The sequence below is a fragment of the Aulostomus chinensis genome, chromosome 6 (assembly GCF_037954235.1).
Source record: "Aulostomus chinensis isolate RoL2024-O1b breed Wild chromosome 6, RoL_Achi_v1.0, whole genome shotgun sequence".
In the NCBI taxonomy this organism is placed as follows: Eukaryota; Metazoa; Chordata; class Actinopteri; order Syngnathiformes; family Aulostomidae; genus Aulostomus; species Aulostomus chinensis.
The window spans coordinates 8,268,848-8,292,213 of record NC_141325.1 but is presented as its reverse complement, the minus strand read 5'-3'; the positions used below and the strand labels follow the sequence as shown (position 1 = coordinate 8,292,213).

The window sequence follows — 23,366 nt, the reverse complement described above, 5'->3', positions numbered from 1 at the left end:
TTCGTCGGATTCATTTTGACTCGGTCTAAATGGCCGACGTTGACAAAAATCCTGGTTTTGGACATTTTTGGGATGTAGGAAAGTTTTTTTTTTTTGTTGCTTTTGACGTCCGTGAACATTTGATGCCATTCTTCGAGGTTTTGTTGCTAGAAGTGGCTGGAACAAAACTGAGTTTGAAAAAAAATCCGTGCAGACTTTAAGGTGGCACTTAGCTGATGGGCAGCAGTTGAGGACCTATAACTATAAACGCTGTCCTGCAACGTGGGCGTTGTAGGGTACCTCAGCCAGGTCACTGAAGAAAACGCCTTCAAAGTTTGAGGTGAAACATCAGTCTTTCAAAACTAACTAATGTTGGTTGGTTGGTTTCAAAAGCTTTCCTCAAATTGATTTGCTATGTCTCTCGTTTGTTTTAATATGAAGGACCACTGGGGCAGCTGCGTTTGCAAAGGTTTGTGAGAGGTCGTTCTTCGTTGTTGTTCATCTCCCTCGCAACTATCCAACACTTATCAATCCCAAGATTTCTGTGCGCGGGGGACACAGATATTTCCCTTGAAAGAGTAATCTTGAACAACTAATGCATCTCGAAAAAATTTGAGAATCTCTCCTCTCTCTTTATTTCATACCCTCATCTCACAGAAGGGAACATTCTGGGTGTGTCGAAAGTTGAGTGAGTTTTGTCAAAAATATTTGGAGTGGCTGGAAACTTTTTTTTTAATTTTATGCTGGAGAAGAAAGAAATCACAACATTTCTTTCTTGGAATTGTTTTCATGAAGACATTGAACATCTTCCGTAGTAATTTGCTTACACTGAGTGCAGGACAGCACAATACACACGACAAAAGAACAATAGAGTTTTCCGTGGAGAGATTGGTGAGATTGTTTGGTGCTCCGCAGTACCTGCTGATACTGCAAATGACAGTGTGTAATGCAACGCAAACATCATCCACATTGTTCTATACAAACACTAAATCAACTTGTACTTCTAGTCATTACTGTGGTTCTAGAGAGTCTGCAGAAGAATTCATTTTCTCTAAGGGTCTTCACACACTCACACACACACTCACACACACACACACACACACACACACAAACGGTACTGAGTGAAATGTCGTGCTCTCAGGGATGACACAGTGGAGCTCTGTTCCAAGAATTCTGATCGATGTGTCAGAAATATGTCAACAGGCCAAAAGATATAAAACAAACAACACAAACAACTCTGAAAGTCTGAAATACCTACAACTTCGTTACAACAAACACACACACACACACACAAACACACACACGTACGCACACATACACACTTGTGCTGATATAACTCGCAGATAAACACATAAACACAAAAAAAGAGGAGGCACTCCATGCAGGGCAAAAGTGAGGTCAAATGGATTTCTACCTCTCAGGATTTAACAGGACAACTTTAGAAAAAGGCAGAGAGAGATCATGGAAGAGATAAATAGAGAGAGGGAGGGGGAGGGGTTCGCGGGGAGAGAATGAGGAAGAGGAGGGAAGAGCTTTTTGAGCAGAAATCAATTACATAGCACTATCTAAAACATTCACTTCCCCTCTGCATTAATAAGAATTTATCAGTTCATTCACGTCAATGAAACCCAAAAGTTTACAATATAACCACTGACGTCTTTTATAAAATACTCTGAAGTTCTGGTGTTAAAACACAATAAGTGCAGATACTAATTTTTAAAAAAAAAGGCTCTTTAGATCACATATTTGGCTCTACAAATATACCAAATTTAGGACTTAAATGTCACTGTGAAAGTTAATCATATAGTTCTTCATCACATATTTATAAACTAAATATATAAATAGGACAGGGGTAACTACAGCCCCGTCAAATATGAATAAATACGCATCAATAAAATGCTGTTTATGCGGAGACCTTCTCACACACACACGCACACACACACACACACTCACATTCATGGGTTCTGTTAATGCCACAGGAAGCAGATGCAACATTAGCACTGACATAAAACCACATCTGTGGAGTCATTGTTAAGACAGGAAATCAATCAGGGGAAATGAGTCTAAATCTATACCTCTTATCCCAGATGCTGCGGCCATACGTCACAGGCCTCTGGAATCCTTTTGATGGATCATTTGCACAGCATATAATACAGTGCATTAGGTGAGGGCAGGGCTCTGCATACAGTTATTGTGTCAATAAGGAGCCTGAGGGTAAAGCTTATTGAGGGATTATATAATATTGTTCTGGTTCCCTTCTCTCTCTCTCTCTTTCTCACTCTCTCCAAAAAAGAGAGAAAAAGTCCTCATCACTGAACTCTCTTTACCCTGAGAGGATTCATGAGGCTCAGCTATACTAAGCTAACTGCTAGAGCCCAGCATCATGGCTAGAAGACTTCAATATGAGGGGGAGGAGGGGTGCAGAGGCAACATCTTCCTTCAGATTGCTCAGAGGTCTGCAGAGGCCAGAAACGTCAACCTTGGAGGAGGCTTAGGGAAGCATCTAGTGGGTCTAGGTCGGGAGGCAAGGCTCTTGACAGGCCCGGAGGAAGGAGGACACAGACGGGATACTTCTGGATTACCAGAATTCACACTTGTGTCCTCCAGAGACTTTATCAGTGAAGTGCTGAGGAAGACGTTACGACTGAAATCCCCTCCTGTTGTAGACTCGCTTGAAAGTGCTTTCACTAAGGACCTTATATAGTGTTTTGGATATTTGGACATCTGGACTCAAGATCAGCTGATGACAGGGGGACATATTTTGTGGAGACCGTTGACAGGAAGACCCCAGTGGAACAGTCATGGACTAGCTACCAGCTTCCTTTCAGCATGTCAGTAACGACTGCTGTTGCTATGAAATGACTCAGACCTTCTGGTCAGCCTTCACTCTCCGTCTCCGTTACTGAAGCTCACTTGTAGAAGGCCTTGTGATCAAAGATACGCTTTATTTGCCCACAAAAGAGTGCTCTCTTTGAAAAACTTGCCCTCAAGACATAAGGGTAGACCAACACAAAAACCCTATCACTCCATCAACCACCTTAGCTCAAGCTCTAAAAAATGATGAGCCTATGTTGTGCACGAGTCATTTATATGGACTGTATTGATACATAGTGTGTGTATTTATAGATAATACAAAAAAAAGATCCAATATGCTTTGGGGAAAGACTTAGTGTATCAGGAGAAGAATGCAGCACATAAAAGTTTCGTGTGATCAAGGCCAATCACAGAAACAAGAGAGATCATCCTATGAAAGACCGTCTAGGTGGAAGAGCGAACAAACAAGCACACAGACAAATGCAGCTATTAAGATTAAAGTGTAACGACCAGCTTAAAACAGACAAACACACCATCTATCTCATAGCGATTGCAGTATCAGACGAAGCAGCTCTGAGAGATGTTTCTCACACTTCTCATCTGTTACGGAACTGAATATTTATATAATTTAGATCTTGGAAAATTCTTGCTTTTCAGGAAAATCTCTACGTTGGGTAAGGAAAAAACAAGACTAATGAATATTGGAATTATTACAAGCATATATGTGTGAAGTTGTTTCAAAAAGTAGATTTTGAAATTTCCACCTTCTCTCTCTCCCTCTTCTCTCTCTCTGTCTCTTTCGTCGTCACGTCAAATGCTTGTCTGCCAATTACTCTGAGCACAGGGAGTAACCAAGGTATTCCTACAAGTCAACAAATATAATTGCCTCCACCTTGGAAAAACTGCTGCTGCTATATTTGTACTATTATGACTCAACCCACACTTCCTGTGCCGGGTTTGAAATCTACCACACTTCTTTTTTTACACTAGTGTCAGAACCAATCACACTGTGGTAAAATTAGTTATTCTTCCAGCTTATTATTTACTGTTACATCCTTATAAAACTGCTGTTTTGACTTGCCTAATGGATGAGAAAGTGAGGAAACTGAGGCTAATCAATATGACATTCAGGAACCTTCCCATAAATCAACCTCGGCGTGTGCAGGCAGAGCACTACAAAAAGGAGGAAAAAAAAGGAAGGGGGGGGGGCAGGTAGGCTGCCAGAGAATAGAGTAACACCAGAGGGACAGAGAACAAGAGGCAAGAAAAAAAATAGAGAGCTAGCAATGAGGATAGGAGACTGAATGCAAAGAGAAGGGATTGTAGGAGGAGAGATGAGGGGCGCTGTTGAAGGAGCGGTGGGGAGAAAAATGTACAAAAAACAAAAAAACAGGAAGGGTTGGAACACGCAAGAGTAATACTTTCTAACTTTGCTGCGAGTAAATACACACAACATTATGGCAAGATGGAAAACACACTTTTTCATACACATCCTGTAGAATAAGCAGATGTTTCATGCGAGTACAGATCGGGAGGCTGACTGTCAATAACTGGATTCATGTTTGGACAAAGAGCTTTTTCATTTACCACTGAACATCCAAGGGAAATTGCTGTCTGTCCCTCTAAGGTGGTGGTAATATTGGTGGCTATTGCTCAGATTATGGATTATGTCAATAAACACAATAATCAGTTATAGATTTTCTCAATATGGATGTCATTTCTTACATTTCACCCACTATTGGTTTTGACTCGTGGCTGTAAATCTAATTATGCATTACCACCCTTATAGTCTGGAATGAATTCATGATAAAGTCAACTGTCACTGGAAACAGCCACTGCGAGGCATTCGTTCAAATTGGCACAATCATTTTCATGGTCTTCCAGTCTGGGTCACAGCTAAGCCTCAACTCACTTTGCATACAGAGTCCGTCGGTGCAGTTCTGAGCCTGAAGAACCAGCCCCTCACAGTCCTTTCCTCCATTTTTTGGTGCTGGGTTGTTGCATTCCCTCCTCCTCCATTGGGTACACTCTGTCCCACAGGCCGACCACTTACTCCACTCTGTCCACACACCGTCCACTAGAAGGAAAGGACAGCAGAGGGTCAGAGAGGGTAAGGTTAAAAAAAAAAATCCCTTATTAGAGGAGTAGAAACTGCAGGAGAGAACATAACAGGTGGAAACTTGGAGTCACAGTATAATAGCACAAAAGAGAATTGGATACAGTAACTCAGGAGGGATGGAGTAGAAAGTAGAAAAACAAAATGTCACAAGCTGGATATATCCGGATAAGAAATAAAATAGTACAGCAGAGAACAGAAAAGCATGGATTTACCAGTGCACAGTGTGGTGCAGGGTAGTTTCTGTATGGGTTGTCCATCACAGGGGAGCCCGCCGTTGAGAGGCGCGGGGTTAGTGCAGCTACGTGTTCGTTTCTGGAAGCCTCGTCCACAGCGACTATTACACACAGACCACTCCGTCCATGTTGACCATCCTCCGTTCACTATGAAATTAAAGATCAGTTCCTTTATCAATGTATTGATCCATGATCACCCTGGAGACAGCAAGGTATTGGCAGTCTGTCACGCATCCCGAAAGATGATTTTAGCACTAGCAGCCTATGCTAACATCTCGTAAATTGAATATAGAGTAAGAATTTAACCCAGGATTGACCCAGGGTCCTTTAACATGTAGATTATCAGAAATGTGTCGTCCTGCCTGTAAATGTATCTCAGTTTTGTCTATTTGAGTGCGTGTGTGTATGTGTGTGTATAAGTGTGTGTGTGTGTGTGTGTGTGTGTGTGTGTGTGTGTGTGAAATTGTGAATTTGCAGTTTCCATCAATCTTTTGCTCTATTTCAGAGTACTCATAAAATTACCTTGACGGAAACACAACTTCAGAAAAACACACAACTTCTAACAACTTTTCGATTAACCTTATGCCTCCGTAGCATAATTCTCCCCCATTTTGCTCACAAAAACACAAGGGCAAGGGCACACTGGAGTACACACACACACACACACACACACACACACACACACACACACACACACACACACACACACACACACAAACATGCTTGCAAATTGCTCAACCCTTACATCTTGTTGGAGTGTGCCCACAGCTTTCTCAATGGCCATTTAGTAATTAATCATAAGAGCAAAACCAACTGCTGAAATGCAGGTACAGTCACTTTTGTCATCTTTTTGTCATCACTCTCTCTCCCTCTGTTCTCTGCACCTGTCTCCCCTCCCATCTATAGCTCCTTGATTTTTTTTCCCCAGTTATGTTCCTCTGTTTTTCTGCAACTATTCCAACTTGTCATCAGTGTCAGCTGGGCCCTTGTGGAGCCGAGAAGATTGAACCTCAAATTGAACAATCTATTTCTGTAAGGATACATCAGTGTCAAACCACTCCATATCTTGCTGTCAGTATCGAGCACGCACACATGCACGGTTATTTTTGATTCAAGCACTCTAGTGAATAGATTTGGTGTTATATTTGAAAGAAATATTGTGGATATGATGGCACGTGTGTGGTATAGGTCGCTCTGCTATACATCGTTTCTCTTCCGAAATATTTCCTTTCCTTTTTAAAAATAAAAAAAGAGAGATGGGGAGCAGGGCAAGGTTCTGCTCTGCTCAACAAAATAGCACAAGAGAAGCTGTGCCTGAAACACCATTCATGAGCGAATCAAAGTTGGGTTTTTATTTCTTGTTGTTGTTTTCCACAGCTGTTATCCTGCCATATGCTGCACAATTCATTTGGTGGCGGAACTCTTGGCTGGAAACTGAGACATTTGGAAAGCCCAAGTGTTCTAATTTCAAACTGAGAGCATGATTGGTGGATTTTAATTGGGTGAGGTCAAAAGGGTTTGTGGGAATATCAGGCCAATCACAAAGGGAGCGCGCTGGCATAGCGGTAGAGCTAATTTCATGTGGCAGATGGGGGTTGGCTTGGCTTATCACAGTCATTGTAGGGTGGCAACTGCTATCTATCATATCAGAAACATTGCAAATATTACACGTGGAATATTACATCCACAGAAATGAAAAACACACAATTTTTGAGCGAAGATCTTACCATAAACAATAACAGTAGCTGTAGTGCTGCGTCTTTTGGCCACTATGTTCTTAGCCACACACGTGTAGTTGGCTGTGTCCGACAGACGCGCTTGTTTGATGATCAAGTTGTGGTCGATGGTGATGTAGAAGTTTCTGTCCTCTGCTGGGTCAATTATCTCCTCATTCTTCAACCACTCCACCTGGGAGACAGACAGAGAACAATGGATTTTGCATGTTTAGCAAAGGCAAGTGGACAACAGTAAATGGAGCACAGCGGTAGCACAAGCAGGCCAGCGACCCGCGTCTTTGCCTACATGTCGCTTCAGCTGATTCACTTCAACACCAATCAAACTCAAGGTGTTTTATTTAAGCTGCTCCTGCACCGCCTCTGCATGCCACCACCACCCCAACGCCTACTTCTCGTTCACTCTCATACTTAAATTTTTGGCATCTCTACACCCGTAGGGACAGGAAGGTCCCAGAATAGAGCCATACTGACAAATTAAACACGCTAGGATTGCAATTTATGAACTTATTTTGCATGACAGTGGCTGAAATGGTGTTATGACAATGCAGACATGATTTTATTACAGTTGAAAAGTTGGTTGAGTCCACTGAACTAGATAAGCCTTTATCCATCATGCTAAGTTTTGCATCACCTCCACCATCTTGGCAGCAGAAGGATTCCTCAAAATGGTGTTATGATCTACAATGGTAATCTTGCAAAGTCGATGAATTTAAGAAAGAATTATGACTTAAGAAATAAATGGTTTCACAAGTGATTTTTTTCTAAAACTGTAAGTGTAAACAAAAACAAGACAATCAAGCTTGGGCATTGTTATCATCTTGTTTTGAAATCATTCTGCAAAAAGAATGGAACGTCCTACAGTATATAACATTTTTCATATATAACATCTTCAGAGGAGTCGGACAAAAAAAGCTCTTGGGGAAAAGCTGCTCTAAAGTTTAAGGTCAAAATAAATGCTAAAAAAGGGAGATTAGACAATAGCTACTTCTTTAGTCTGGACAAAAAAAAAACATGAATTGATTGATTGGCAAATCCTTTTTGATAGAATATAGACACTCAAGTTAATACATGTACAAGGGGAAAAGACTTTGAAGAAGTAATAATGATGAAATGATGAAACCATTACCTACAGTACGTATTGCAATGTGATGGTAAAGATCAGCTACCTTGGAACCTCCGCAATTCAGAGCCCCAGGGTGACGATGGAGAAAAGCAGGCAAATGTCCTGAACATATGCTTTTGCAAAGTACTTTGGGTGAAGGGTAGGACAGCGGGAAGCTGTCCTATTTATGAGCCTAATCACATTTCCTGAGTGCTGTATTTACTGGTCCAAACCCTCATAAATTCAGCCTGTCCAAGCTTTATGGCATGCACATAAATGTCCGAGCTACGTTGTTTAATTCACGTTCTTTAATTTCCTTCGCCCTCCGCATTAGGAAATGGAAATCTCAGATGCAGAACAGAGGAAATTTGGTGTTATTCTTCAGTTTACTGTTTGTTCAGGCTTGGCTGCCACACTTCTCTCCCTCAGTTGTTCTACCTGCGTCTCTCTCTCTCTCTGATCTTTAGTGATTTGGCAGTGCTCTTTGGCCATGTAGCTCCGAATTCTCAATCATAAGTGAGATGCTGTGTGACCTTTCAGTTTCTATTACAAAGTAAAGGTTATGTTGAAGAAACAGGCAAAGAAAAACAAGCAAAAAAAAAAAAAAGATATATATAAATATATGAGTAGAGCACCAATGGTGGGGCTGTTTACTTGTACTGTAAAAAAAGAAGACATAGTGAACTGCGCTCACATTGTGTTTGAATTTGTATTAATTCATACTCAGACGAATTAGATGCAGGAGAGGGAAGAAAACAGGAGACAGAAGAAAGGTCATTAATCAGGCTACCTAACCTGATATCAACACAATGTGAAGTTGCATACAGATCTATACAGTTATTCCATAATGTTTCTCCTCAGCAAAACTCTTCAAATTGCTTGATAATGCAGTCTGACTTTTTTTCAAAAAGTGGATAATGCACCAGTAAGTCCAGTGCCAATATTCCATTCATCCAATTAGAGAGTAGCTTTCAGTACACTCAAACAGATCATTGATCTAAGAAGTTGCTTAAAAGCTTCAGTTACAAAACATTACGGTGAAAAACATAATTGATTTACAATATATTGCTTGAGAGGTGCTTTAGTTTTGCTTTTCATAGAGTTAGAGCTGACCGTGCTGTGTAAGTGTGGAGGTTGTGAAATCAGATCCACAGTATTTCTGTTTTTTTTTTTTTCCTCCCGGTGGTTTCTGTACTCTGCTCTGGCTTCAGACCAACTGAGCACTGCAACTTTAGTCCTCAAGTCAGGTGGATTGTGTGTGCAATAACATTGTAGTGTTTCACCGGGAGCTCGGTTGATTAACCTTTTCTTTTCCCTGCCATTGTTGTTACGTTGTACTGAAAATGTCAACCGCATGAGAGGAAGCACACCGCGGCGACGTTGGGGTCACCTTGAATGTGTACAATTTATCCGCAACATTCCCACAGTTCTAAGATCCTGCTGTGTTTACACTGATCCACAGTTCCTGATTACAGCTACTAAACTTAAACTCAATCTTAGTCATTTTAATCCAAGGAAGGACAAATCTAAGTCAGTTACTTTTAAGTTTACGGATGACTTTGAAGATAATGACATCACTTGTAAATGCTAGTGAGTTTAAAGAATACTCACGCACTGCGGCTGTTCATTTTAAAACTATGAATGATTTAAATTTTTCCCAACTATGATCACAATAGGCTTACACCCTGGGAAAAAAACAAAAAAAACAAAACTATATCAAACGTGATACACCACATTAAATGTTGGTCTCTTGAGAGACATGTGTCATTGGTATACATGGAGCACGTGACTATGAAAGGAGCTGTCTGAGGTGGCACAAGGCTGGTTGGGAGTGTAAACAAACAAAGGTAACAGGGAGTTTGTGTGTCAGTAGTGACAGAAATAAATAGGTCAAATATGAGAAACAGAACGGAGAAACGCAGCAACAGTACGAGGAAGTGTGACAGACATGGATGCGGTGCACTGTGTTTGATATCCGAACAGCGGGATCAATAAATATCACATTTTTATTCTGTCTTCATCTTCATACAAATGTTTTTTTTTTTGTATTTATTATTTAGTTTGAAATAAACAAGACCATTACTACTAGTGCTGCAATACCCATTTATCGCGTTCAACTATTTACCTCTCTGTTCTTTTCTTCCTGGAAACACTGTTAATAAACTGCTGTCAGTCAGCTGAATCAATGAGGACAAACATGTCTACCTCCTTTTAAAAAGTAATTTGAAGTCCAGTTCCAATTAACCTCAGGAACCTTCCACTACATAACTTGCTCACTCAAGCACTTTCTGTCGCACTGTTAGAACAAGCAACACATATCAAGTAGATGTGGACGAGTGTTAAAAAGCTAAACACGGTTTCAGGATTTATGTTTGAGAACAACTTCAAACCAAGAGTATTGTGTATTTTCATTCTTGTCTTATGTATTGAACTCTAGAATTTATGTGTTGTTGTTTTTTTCTTATCTCTTTATTTTCTGCTGCAAAATATTTCCCGCCAGTATTCCAAAGTACGTGCTCAGACCGTTTCCAAGTCCGACACATTACTGAAGTAGCCATTTACTGGCACCTTAGCATTTCTAGTGTGATGATGTACTGAAAATACCTGTGATCTTTGATGATGACTGAAGGTTAAAGTGTGTGAGGCTGCGCTCAGACAAAGGGACCACATGTGGTGGTGATACCGCCACTAACATCGCATCATTAGCCCCAGCTGGTACTGTATGAGTGTGTGCGTGTGTGTGCGTGAACGGCACAGGGTGGCTGATTGGATCAAGCCCACCCCAGGGGAGAATGTGTATTTGTTATTTTAACTCTCACCCCCACATCACCTGTCTCCTCGCTTTACCCACACCCCGCTAGATACACACACACACAGAAAACAACGCCTATGAACATTTGCTTTATTGCCACGGTTTATATATGAGATAATGGTATTATACATGCCTGTTTGGAGATACTTCAAAAGCTGGAAGCGTGTGATCACAAACACACGCACACACGCACTTTGACACGATTGCACAAACACAAGATGTAGCCTTGCCCTTCATTTCAACTGTAACAGGATTTGAAAAAAGGTTCAAGAAGAGTACATTCTTCTTTTTTCTGTAGACAAAGAAATCAAATGGCTTTCTTTCAAAGGGATAAAAGCTTTGATCAATTACAAACTCTCTTTGTGTTCTTTCTGCTTAATCCATTGACTGAAACCTGAATTTGTCTACAGGTAAATATCAAAGCTTTTTTTTTTTCCCCCTGAATTATTCTTGTCAAATATCTTTAAATAATGTATTTGTTTACTATTTATCCATTGTTTACTCCCTGCTGCTTTGCTCTGCAATTCATGGGTTGTAAGGGATGATTAGTGCACCAGAGTGTCGAAGCTACGGACGCCACCTCACCTCCCCCTCGGGAGGGTGTGATTAAACCTCTCACAACATGAAATAGGGAGCCAGCACCAGAAATCTCTTTTTCAGAATAGGAATATTATGAAAAAAAAAAAAGTATTGATCCCAGCAAGGCAATTACTCTTTTAGCGTTTGCTGAAACAAAACTGGGGAAAAAAGGAAATCATTGTCCATTCTTCGGTGATTTAAGATGATGAGGAGAGCCCACAGTACAAAGTCTGGAGTTGTGCAATAACAGGGAGGATCACGTCACACACCGTTACCAGTAAGTAATCTAACCATGAAAAACCAACCTTCCCGTCCTGAAAAATAGGAGAGGAGCAGAGGTGCAGACACATTACATGCTTTGGATTTTTCTCTCCTTCATCATCCATGGCTGAAATAACCGTATTCGTCCGTTGTAGTCTGTGTCTGGAAGACTTCTGCTCCCAACTCAGATATAGTGTTCCATCATTTCAGTTTTTCTACTTGACATTAACTTCCATCTGAGACTACCAGCAAACAACCAGATTGTTTCCCAAATGGAGTTCAGCTCAAATAAAGGATTACAGTTAAAATCGTCTCCTCACTACTTGTCCTTCGTGACCCATCACTCGTCCCTCAGTGCTTCACTCCTCTCTCACCCTGGGTGTGTCCACATAAATTCTGCAACTGGGCCGGCCAGCTTCATTCAGGGACACTGAAGATGCAACATTGGTCTTCAGAAGAGAGAGCTGATTGTGAGATAACTATTATTCTATGTTTTAGGTTATTTAAATTAATTAATTAATTAATTAATGGAAACATGGTTCAAACAGGGTTTTTTTTTTCTGCCCTCCCCCCCCAAAAATCCATTGAATTTCTCACATGATTCCTATAATTCCATAATTCCTCTTGTTTTTAACTCCCAGCTTAAGGACAAATGCCCCATCTCATGCTGTGCGATATCAAGGCAGCAAAAAAGTGTAATGTATTGCACAATCTATTGAGATATGTATCTGTAATTGGTAGTGGAACAAAGGCTTACTTGCATGCTGTGCAAGATAAAAGTAGGCCAAGATATAGAGATATAGACTCCCTTTAGATGCACCGGAGAGCAGTACAAAATGTTTTGAATCGCAAAGCTTCGCCGAATATCTGCTACTGAGAGTAAAAAAACATCACAGTCTCGCAGTGTCACAAAGAGAAACAGTATAAATCTTGCAAAAGCAAAACAAATGGCACACCACAGAGCAGAAAGTGCGATAACAAAGCAAAGAATATCTATGACAAATGCTAAAATATGACATGCTTTGTAGAGCCACTACAAAACATCTCATCTGGGAGTTGATAACAGTAAAGTGACACAAGGTCTACGGATAGAATCTGCCACTGAATGGCAATGTTAATTTTTCAAAGTCGCAGCAGGCGCACGCATACACAAAAAGAATATGACGAAAGACAATAAAGTAAAATCTTCTTCTGTAATCAAGCTGCGCTGTAATTGTGATCTTGTCTGTGTGAATCACTGAAGTGTTAATATGTTTGTCACTGAGGATTATCCCCTTGATTAGCTGTATTATCTCCATCCCTACAAGACCACAGATGAGTGGGTTAAAGAGCTCTTGGAGTGATTACACTACCTATGTGTGGGTGGGGACTCAGGGTGCATCGTGTGCTGTAGAAAATCGGAGGGAAGGTTTGTCGCTTCATTACAGAGTGAAATGAAACAATGGTGAGAGCATGGAGGGATGATGAAGATAGAAAAGAAAAGAGAAGCAAGTAAATTTGTTTTCCAATTTTTTTGGGTCACTATAATTTTTTAAGTGAAGATAAAAAAAAAAAAAGCTTCAAATTACCCCCGACGCATTAAGGTTCATTTTGTAAATCAACATTTGGCACACTTATCTTTTTTGGAATAGCACATTCTCAAGAAATTTTTGCACATCTTCTCAAAAGTTTTTTAACGCATCACCTGGTCAAGCAACAGGAGCAATCAACCGTGTTGTGACAACACTTCTGGTTAGGTTTAGCTTGATTAGGTTTCTGGAAAGATCTTGCTTGAGTTGAAGTACAAATAAATACATAAAAACATGTGCCAACGTTTTCTTCTTTGCTCAAGTATGTGAGTTATAAACTGGGCAAATTATACTGCACTATGTTTAGTAGGTAAAAGTACAACGATGGAATTCAACTATTGTGTTCAGGACTCACCGAGCAAAAAACAAACAAACATCAAAATGTCCACTGAAAACGGCCCATTTCCAAAATGCAATGCATTGCTTTAAATTTCATATATGAGGCAGACCTGTAAACAGCCCTTAAAGTGTTAAATTGGTGGAATTATTGATTAATGAGTGACTCCACTCTCACAAGTATAAGGATCTGAAAGCATGCACACGCCCCTGCCGGATTGCCACACTCATTATTATTGGCTCTGACTGGCATCTAGAGAGCCATCACTGTAATTGGCATGCTTGTTTCCATTAGCAAACACTCACACAAGCAAGTATGCTCACACAGACATATCAACAAAAGGCGTATACACACACACACACACACACACACACACACACACACACACACACACACACACACACACACACATAAAACATGCCATCTCAGTTCTTAAGAGTCGAGCCAGTCCAGTCAGCAGAAAATAAATCGTGAGCGAGAAATAAATGAGAGGGAAAAAAGCGAGGACATTAAAGTAGAGAAAGAAAGAAATGGAAGGAGAGGATGTGTGAGAGCAACAAAGAGGTGGAGGGGATGGAGGTATGAAGAAAATACAATGGATGGAGTGGTTGGTGAAACGGAGCAGGTGGGGGAAAACATACTGAGAGGCTTTGACAGAACGAGAGAGAGAATGAAAGATGAGTGTTGGCAGAGAATCCCATCTATCTTTCTCTTCTGCTGCCATCAGCTTTCTTAACAAAAACACAGACAATTGGCTATAACTGTGTGTGTGTGTATGTTTGTGTGTGTTTATAAGGGGATAATACCAACAGATGCCACACACACACACACACACACACCTACACTAACACATACACATCCCCGCCTCCTGATGTGTAGCTAAGTAGAATAGTAATCAAGCAATTCATTAGTGCAGTAACAAAGGCCATTACTGCCTAATCAACAATCTTCAAACTCAATCGGGGAAAGCTAATAGAAATTTAATCCAACAGCGCACATGAATGTGGTGAAGATAGTGTGTGTTTTTGTGTGTGTCCGTCAATATTAGACAAAACAATTAGCTCATTGTGGTAGGATAAGCAAAAGGACTTTTGTTGTTTCTAACAATCACAGAGGAGCAGCCATGATAGAGGAAGGTGGAGAAACATATCGCTTTTTGTCTTTAGCATGAAATAGATGTAGATAGTGGATGAATAAATGTTAAACTGAAATCAGTGTCTAAATTGTGTCAAATTAAATAAGCATGATAAACCAAGGAAGTGCCATTTATGGCCACCATCTCAGAGACTTAACGAAAGCTGGAAGCTTGAAGCTGGAAGCCGGAAGCCGGAAGCTGATGGCAGCTATGGAAGCATCTTGTTGAATATAAAGATCATCCATGCTGATAATTTCTTTAAAAAAAATCTTTTTGAAGGGGTTTAATTAAGAAATATAGTCACTGTAGTTTAGGATATGTCCATAAACAGATTTAGGGATGGAAATATTCATTAAATATGCATGAGCAGACATGCAGGAATAATTATTCCATCAAATTTTTTTTTGGATGCATTTCCAGGTCTCAGTGGCAGCAGACCGACGAAGACGTTCTGCTCTCTAGCAATGCCCTCCAGCTCCCCTGAGGGAGCCCCAGTCATTCCCAGGCCAGGTGAGATATATAATTCCTCCAGTTGGATGTGCTCAGAATACCTCCAGGTGGAGGAGCCCAGCAGAGGGCCCAACCTCCTCAACTGACTCCTCTCAAACTGAAGGAGCTGTAGTTCTACTCTGGGTGTCTGAGCTCATCTTTTTCAGTCACTACAGCTTGTGAGCATCGACGAGGGTTCTGATGTTAATTGGTAAACTGAGAGCTTTGTCTTCCATCTCCTTCACCACTATGCAGTAGTCATAATATCAGGATGTGTCACTCACACTCCACCTCACTCTCATGAGCAAGAAGACCTCAAGATAGCTGAACTCCTGCACTTGGGGCAGCAACTCATTCCCGACCCAGAGGAAGCAATGCATCGTTTCCCGGCAGAGAACATGACTTCTGACTCGGAGGTGCTGACTCTGGATCTGACTACTTCACACACAGCCAGACATCGCCCTCGGAGTGTAGTTTACAGTGTGTGTGTTTTTTTCCCCAGAGGTTATTTTTCTATGCGGTGAATCTGTATAATTGCAGAGTAAAAAGTCCTGTCCAGCCCCCACTAACATCTATAGAGTTCCAACTTCCAGATTTATTAGAAATTATGTAGGAAAAAAGTCAACTTTCAAATGTTTCTGATGTAATTATTGAGATTGAAGAGTCAAGGACAATTACCATCAAATAATGGCAATTCAAAAAAAAAAAAAAAAACTCAGGTGGAGTGGAAAACTGATGAGAGATGGAAGGCAAGCAGACCAACAAAATACATGAAAATAAACCGAAACACACATGGATGTCAAACGCAGCCTAAGGAAATGTTTTTACTTACAGGGTATAAAAACAATGACGGTATCATTTGTAGCAGTTGAACAGTTGTTAATGATAACCTTGGCATGAATTGCACTGATTTCTTTTCTTTCCTCGTCTTAATTGGCCATATGTCCTGGTGTTTCTATCTGCATCTTCACTACACTTGGGAGGTGATTAGGACGGTCCTGCTGCCCACTGATACTGCAGGGACTTTGCTACAGCCACAGTGCAATGCATAGAGCAGCAATGGGCGGACTTGTGCAGGTTGGATGTCCGTGTGTGTCTGTGAGTCGATGAGTGTGCATGCCAACATGGGATTTCAGAGGCTGTGACAGATTAATTAACTGGATCCAGCCGTGTGACATAAAGACCCAATTAACCACAGTGACATAACTGGGTTGTCATCAACAATCTTCCCACACGGATATTCGAAACAAGAAAAAAAAAATCTGATAATTGTCTTTCTGAGACGGTTAATTGCATTTATGTTGTCAAAAACTAATCTTATTTCAGTAAGAGTCAATAAAACACTTTCCTTCATAGGCAAAGAAAGCCAGCTAACAGGCTTATACTCCATATTACCCTATACTGTATTTTACTCAATTATTCAGACCAGCAATTATTTTTTTGTAAAACTGAATGATGTACTGCAAAAATGTAGAAACACAGTAATGATTGCAGTACTAAATGGAAAACACAAGGGCAATAACAAGCCTATCTTCTATAGCTTAAAATGAGAGCATAAATATGTAAACCATACTGTATATAATTGACAGAACTGTGAAAGAAAAAAATGAAGGAAAGGGGAGGGAATTCTCCTAGGTCTCGCACATAAGAAGAACCGAGACTTGGAGTAGATTCTTAAAAAAGTCGGACAACTAGGAATTTCAGTGTAGTTGGTCATTGAGGGAGAGGCACATACGCAAGGGAAAGAATTCCCGATGTGCATCAGATTGTGAGGAATGGCAGACAGCTCTCCAAGGTGTCCCTCAAAGACAGAACTGGGACACAGGAGGACACCCAGTAGGACTAGGCCGCTGCTACAGAGGCCTATTTATAACCCGTTATACTCCACTGCACCTTGGTGGACTTGCGGTGAATGATGCATGACAGGGACAGTGGTACATGAGGATTGTTTTATGGCTTGTGCTTGTAATTGTGACAGTAAATAACATGTCTGCGCCATGTTTCAAAACGGAGCATTTGATTTGAAAGATTTTAGCGCTGCATTTTTGAACAACCATAGCAAGTTACAACACAACATCCCTGAAGACCAAAATACAGGTTTCTTTTTTTTTCTTTTTTCTGGGGGTTGGGGGGCGGGGGGGGGGGGGGTTGGCTTATGAATGATACAAAAGAAAGGACAAAAGAAGAAAAAAATGGAGAAAACACGAATGAGGAGGTGAGAGGAAAAGGAGAGGAGAGGGAGATGAGGAAGTTGTTTGACGCTAAAGGAGGTCACAGATGTGCTGAACAGAAAGCCCGCAATGGCTTCTCTAGGGTTCCCACATGCACACACACAAACACACACCGCCACACACACAACACACACGAGTGTTACCTCTGAGATTTTACACAGGTGCGGATGCTTCACAATGATCTATTAGACTCACCCTCTCATGTCAACATTCAAGTGTAGAGAGAGACAGAGAGGGGGAAAGATGGATGGGGAACAATCTCAGGAGAGGGTCGGGTGGAGAAAAGGTATTTCCACGGCAACAGTGAAGAAGGGATAGAGAGAAAGAGAGAGAGAGCGTTGGGGAGGCAGTGATTATGGTGGAGGAGGATGAGGAAATAGGGAGCGCAGGCTAGGAGGAGATATCTGTGGGTGATCCATTAAAGCTAACCCGACAATGTCAACAAATAGGGAGAGGAAGGAAGATTGTGGAGGGAGAGAGAAAGAGAGGGAAAAAATGAAATGAAAAGGAAAGTAAAAAGTAAATGAGGCAGTAAGGGAGAGCAAAGGAACACTATTTGGAATTTCCACACTATGTCAACAATTAAGAAAAGAAGGATCGAGGGAGAGGGAAACGGGGCTGAGCTGCTGAGAGGAAAGGTGGGGAACTGGGGTAATCCATTAGGGCCAACACTTGGGATAACAGGAGAATGAAGGCAAAATTCCTGTGAGGAATGGAGGGGAGAAGAGGAAAGAGATGAGATAAAAAATTAGCAGGAGGAAGTTGGCGAGGGTAATATTTTACCCAGAATCCCCATGTGTCAAAAAAAGTGTGTGCATGTGAAGAAAAAAATATTCCTGTAAATGGAGATAGTTTTAGTTTTCTCCACCCCCCCTCCCACCCCCCGAGTATCAGAGATCCAGGCTTTACCGCTGATAGCTGGGCTGCACTTTAGAGACTAAGATGTTCAAGGAAGCTCAAGGCTGAGACATCTATTAACAAAGAATTGGAAACCCCTGAGTTTACTGAAGCCACAATAATTTCAACTATTTCCTGACAGACAATTCAATAAAATAACACAGGCAGATGAAAAATACATTTTGGTCAGCGAGCAGAACTGTGAGTTGAAATAGATGTATTTTCAGGAGGGCAGCGGATTAAAAGGTGAGAAAAAACCAACGCCTAAAACTTGGGTAAGAAATGATGAAAAGAAAGTAAAGTTACCAGCAGTATAAATGTTTAATAATAATGTTTCAAAGAAATCTGTTCATGACTTCTTTTTTTTAGACTGTCACATGTACTATACTGTATAGAATGATATATCTTGAGAAAGTTTTTTTTCTCTTGGGTTTGAATTTTTTTTTTCAATACGTTCAAGTTCACTCTTTTGCTGCAGTCCATCATTTGTGATTGGTAAAAGAAGAGATGATGAGAACGACAGGATATTATTTTCACTTACTGTAACAGACAGGAGGGCAATCCTCCGCCAGAGTGAGCTGAAGCTGCAGCGAGCACCCCCCCCACACACACACACACACACACACGTGCACACCCCACCCCACCCCACCCCCACTCACACATGGGAGTGTGTGACTGTTCTGACAGGTGAGAAGGTGGTGAAACCTGATTATGTCTGAATTTTGCGTGAAGTTGGAGACGGTCTCCACGATTGTGCAAGTATCATTTCCTGCATCCACTAGGTGGCAGTAAAGAACACACACTTACTAAATATTGTGTAGCTACACCTGACACCTGTCGTGTCCTCTAAATGGAAATCAAATAGTTATTACATCAGACTTACTTCCTGTAACCACAAGGTGGCGCTACGAAAATCGATTTTTATAGATTTTGCATAATCTTGTAAACAATACATGATATCCTTAAATGGGGACCTAAATGTTCATAATTTCATTAGAAAAAAGAATATTCAAACAAATCTATCAATCACTGATCATTTTTAATTAGCACAGTTAGAAAAAACACATCTCGTACACACTTTTTTGTTTGACTATCGGAAACAGCGGAACAAAGTAGAAAAAAGTGAGCTCAGGATAAGAAACAGTAAAAATTAAAGGAAAAATAATGTAAAAGTGGAGAAACAAATGAAACGGAAAGCCTTTCAGAGCTCTGTTTCTTTAGGGACTATTCAGACATGCGGGGGGAACTTTTCCCCAGCAGCATCTACTTGAATGACAACAGGGATAATCTGAAAGAGAATCATTTTCCAGTTGTGATAATTGAAAAGTTGAGAAACTGAAATATTAAACTCGTTCTCTCCGTGCTGTACTTGGTGTACTTGTCTAATCTGCAAGCCTGGAACGTGTTTGTTCTGCAGCTATTATGAAACCAAGAGATTTCATGAGAGCGTGCTTCTGTTGGAATAAGCAAACACAACATTGTAAATGTTTGGCCATCATATTTGGTTGCTTTATTACAATGTTTATCTAAACATATTGTGTATTGTAATCATCACGTATATAATATCAATCTTTGTCTGTGTCGCAAATGAACGAAATTGCACAGGAAGAGCCCCTGAGTGAGATGTCCTGGACATTGCTGAAGTCTTTAAAGGAAACGTGTCGCCTCACTGACTTTGCTGGTCGCTGTGTGTTGGTGATGAAATGATTGACAGGTTGCTGAATTACTGAACAGCCTCGTGCATGGCTACGGGTCACTGCCGTTAAAGTGTTGAAGCCCTCTGTATCTGTGTCTCTGTTGCTTTCTTTAATTCTCTGGACGGTGATGTGTTTTGGCTTTCCTGCCAAACCCTCCAGTTCACTAAGTGCTTTAACATTACTAATGGCAACAACAGACGGCAGAGCAAGAAGAAGGAGGAGGAGGAGGAGGAGGAGAAAGGTGAGGAAGAGAGATCCAAACACAAAGAGACAGAAGAAAGAAAGAAAAAAACAACAACTGCAGTGACAAGTCAAACAGAAATTATGCCCTAAAATAGCTCTTCATGAAGTATCTTTGAATAAATGATCTAACAGGTCATTCCACACCCACACACAACCTGACATTTAGTGTTTTTAAGATCTTCCACATACATTTTCTGTACATGCAAGAAAGAAAAAGAACTCAGACTTCGCGAGGTTTACCTCGAGCAGTTATGTGAGTTCACTCAAATACCTTTTTCAAATTTCATGATCCAATCAATGGAGGATTCAGCTGATTCTGTTTTTCCCTCACACTGTGTTCTAAGTTAGAAGATTCTTGTTTCGCACAAAGCACTTTTCTGCAAATCTTCCTCCTTCAACTTCAATTTGACTTGATCCTGTTTTTAGAAGTGCAATTCAAAAAGCATGTGTGCTTACTGAAGAGGCACGTAACCAAAACAGCAGCAATCTCTTCAAATTAACTCACTCATGAGTAATTTGTAGCAGAGTTTGAATCATAGAACAGACTGCAAAATACCTTCATATTCACATTTTTAATACTCGTGGTTTAAAAGTGCAATTTTAATGTTATTTGGACAAGCTAGTGCTGCATATTTCACTCTAATCCAAAGCAACAGGGGGAAGCATATTGCCAGGAAAGTATCAGTGACTTTTAATAAAGGGGTAAATGCTAAAAGTCCTTAGTATTAGCTGAGCGTGACTCTCATTTTAGACGAAGATTTTGGTTAAAAACTCAACCTACGATATCGTATCAAGCTTTTAGTTATTGAAGTTGCTGTACAAACTGAAATGTGTTTTCTCGTGCTGCTATGGTATCTCGCGCTCTGTTGGCGCCAGGGTAATTACCGTAACTCTGTGAATATAGGGGTAAGCCGTTTGATCCGGCCACTGCTCTAAACATGCTACAGTGTCTCACTCGGCGCTGACTAAAGGACTACAGAGAGATTGGAGTAAACCTGTGGCTCCCTTCATAATACAGTTTGTGTATAGACTGGCGTTAGCCTGCTCAATATAAATTCACATAAATTCTTTAGAATTATCGGTTTAATATAAAGAATTGTTAAAAAAAATAAAATAAATAATAATAATTTTTTTAAGAGTTTGTGTCTGAACACAATTTGTGAGTGGGAAGCTTTCTAACCCCTCCAGTCCTCTTAGAACACCCAGTTATAGGCATTTATCCACATGTTAAATTCGTGTGTGTGTGCGTGTGTGTGCCTGCACACATGTCAAAGCCAATTCACTGTACAGAGTAGGAGAGCTCCTGACACTCCATAATCATTAAAGCATGAAGAGGCTCTGAGATTGGGGGCATACTAATCCTTTTTAATTGACTCTCCAGCTATCTAGTGTTATTAAAACCGCCCAATAACAAAATCAGCTTTGCTTTATTAGCTGGGTCAGCTGAACTATTGGAGACCTCCTAGTATGCGTCGTCTATTTTGCTGAAGATTCATGTAAGCCGGGTAAAGATGCACAGTAATCGCACACATCTGGTCAGATATATATTTAAGTGTATATCATCTTTGGAGCCAAAGCCATTTTAGCACTTTTTCCAGCGGGGTAATTACACAACCCTGTCCATCCATACTTCATCTTTCAGATGCTGTTTTGCATAGGCATGCATTAAATTGCAGGTTTTACTGACAAAAAAAGAAGACAGCATATGCCATCATGAGCAGCATATTCTTCCTTCATGGTTCCCTAAATCACTGCAAGAGTGTCTTATCACTAAGTGCTTGTCCATCCGTCTTTGCCAGGTCACACTTAAGTAGCCTACGGCCTTTTATACCTTTGAAAGAATTACGTCTCTGAAATCAGCAAAGCATCAATAGCGCTAAGAGCTTCTTGGCACTGCGTGATAAGCTAATGTTTCACTACAATTCCAAGGTGTAAGCAGTATCATGGTAAATGCAGCTCAGCAATAATGTAATCATGTTTGATTTCACACAGCAAAACAAAAATAAATTCAGCTTGAATGGGTGCTTGTGATAATGGATTACATAATCCCTGCGGTAGAAGATCACATATCATCATCTGATGATGTTCTCTTGTCAACACAGTTATAAAAAAGATGAATTATACTGACGATGACCTTTAAATAGTGATGTAAGCGAAAAGCAATGAATAGTTGCAATTAAATTTTGTCTTAGTCCCTAAAAGACTACACAAGTTAACTGCCGCAATCACTTTTTCAGTGTGAACCCTTTATACAAATATATTTCGACTCATTAATTGACAATTTGATTTTTAAAAGACAAACAGACTGTGCACTACTTTAAGATGTTAGGCTTAAGTCATACTGGGTCTAACAACCTATAAAAGTTGACAGAATGGAACAGTTCTTTGTTTTTTTTGTGGGTTTTTTTTTGACACTGTTGCACCCTGTGTCACAGCGTTGTGTTCATTCATCCATGACAACACTGTCAGGACCGCCGAGGGCAGCGCGGGTAGCTGCCTGACAATGCAGCACACTCTCCTCTGTCATGTCACCATCAATCCACAGCTTTGTCTCCCAACCATGTCAAAAAGACAGGGGGCGTGGGGGTGATAGAGGGACAGCCGAAGTAAAGAGACAAAGGGGGGGGGGGCACTGAGCGAGAGAAAGACAGACAGAACACCAAAAGAGACAGAAAAAGTGGATTTCCTTGCATGAGAAGAAAGGATTCAAAATTACATTTCAATTTTAGCACCTTCAACTCTTCCCGTGTCACTTCAAGGCAGATGTTGAAAAAAAAAAGGCAAACAATAGCAAGTGTGTGTGTGCCAAGCCATTGAATAGGTCATGAAAGAGAGGAGAGAGGGTTCTCCTGTTTTGGGGACACCCACACACACTCCTTCATTATCTCCTACTTATATACTTCAGAGTCAAGCACCCACTCAAACCTCAAAACAACACACACGCACACACAAACACACACACACAGAAAGAACAGTCACCCAAAAAAAAATGTTCAGACCACAGAGAAAACTACATGTGGCTTAGATGCTTCTGCTCTGAGAAAGAAGAAAAATAATGCAGATTGTGTTTTCAAAACAAAACAAAACAGGGCAAAACTGTAATAAGAAGCTTTCCTTTTTGTTTTATTTAATTG

General features: G+C 40.6%; 1 protein-coding gene across 3 annotated transcripts in view; it reads right to left on the bottom strand.

Annotated features, from left to right (window-relative positions):
- The window catches only part of unc5ca (unc-5 netrin receptor Ca), a 184,290-nt gene that overhangs the window by 32,148 nt on the left and 128,776 nt on the right, over positions 1-23,366 (bottom strand). For all 3 annotated transcript variants that reach the window (XM_086206252.1, XM_086206254.1, XM_086206253.1), the window contains exons 5-7: positions 6,873-7,053; positions 5,125-5,292; positions 4,706-4,870 (exon numbers count right to left, since the gene is read on the bottom strand). In XM_086206252.1, coding sequence (XP_086062378.1) covers positions 4,706-4,870; positions 5,125-5,292; positions 6,873-7,053 — 514 coding nt within the window. The remainder of the gene's footprint in view (positions 1-4,705; positions 4,871-5,124; positions 5,293-6,872; positions 7,054-23,366) is intronic.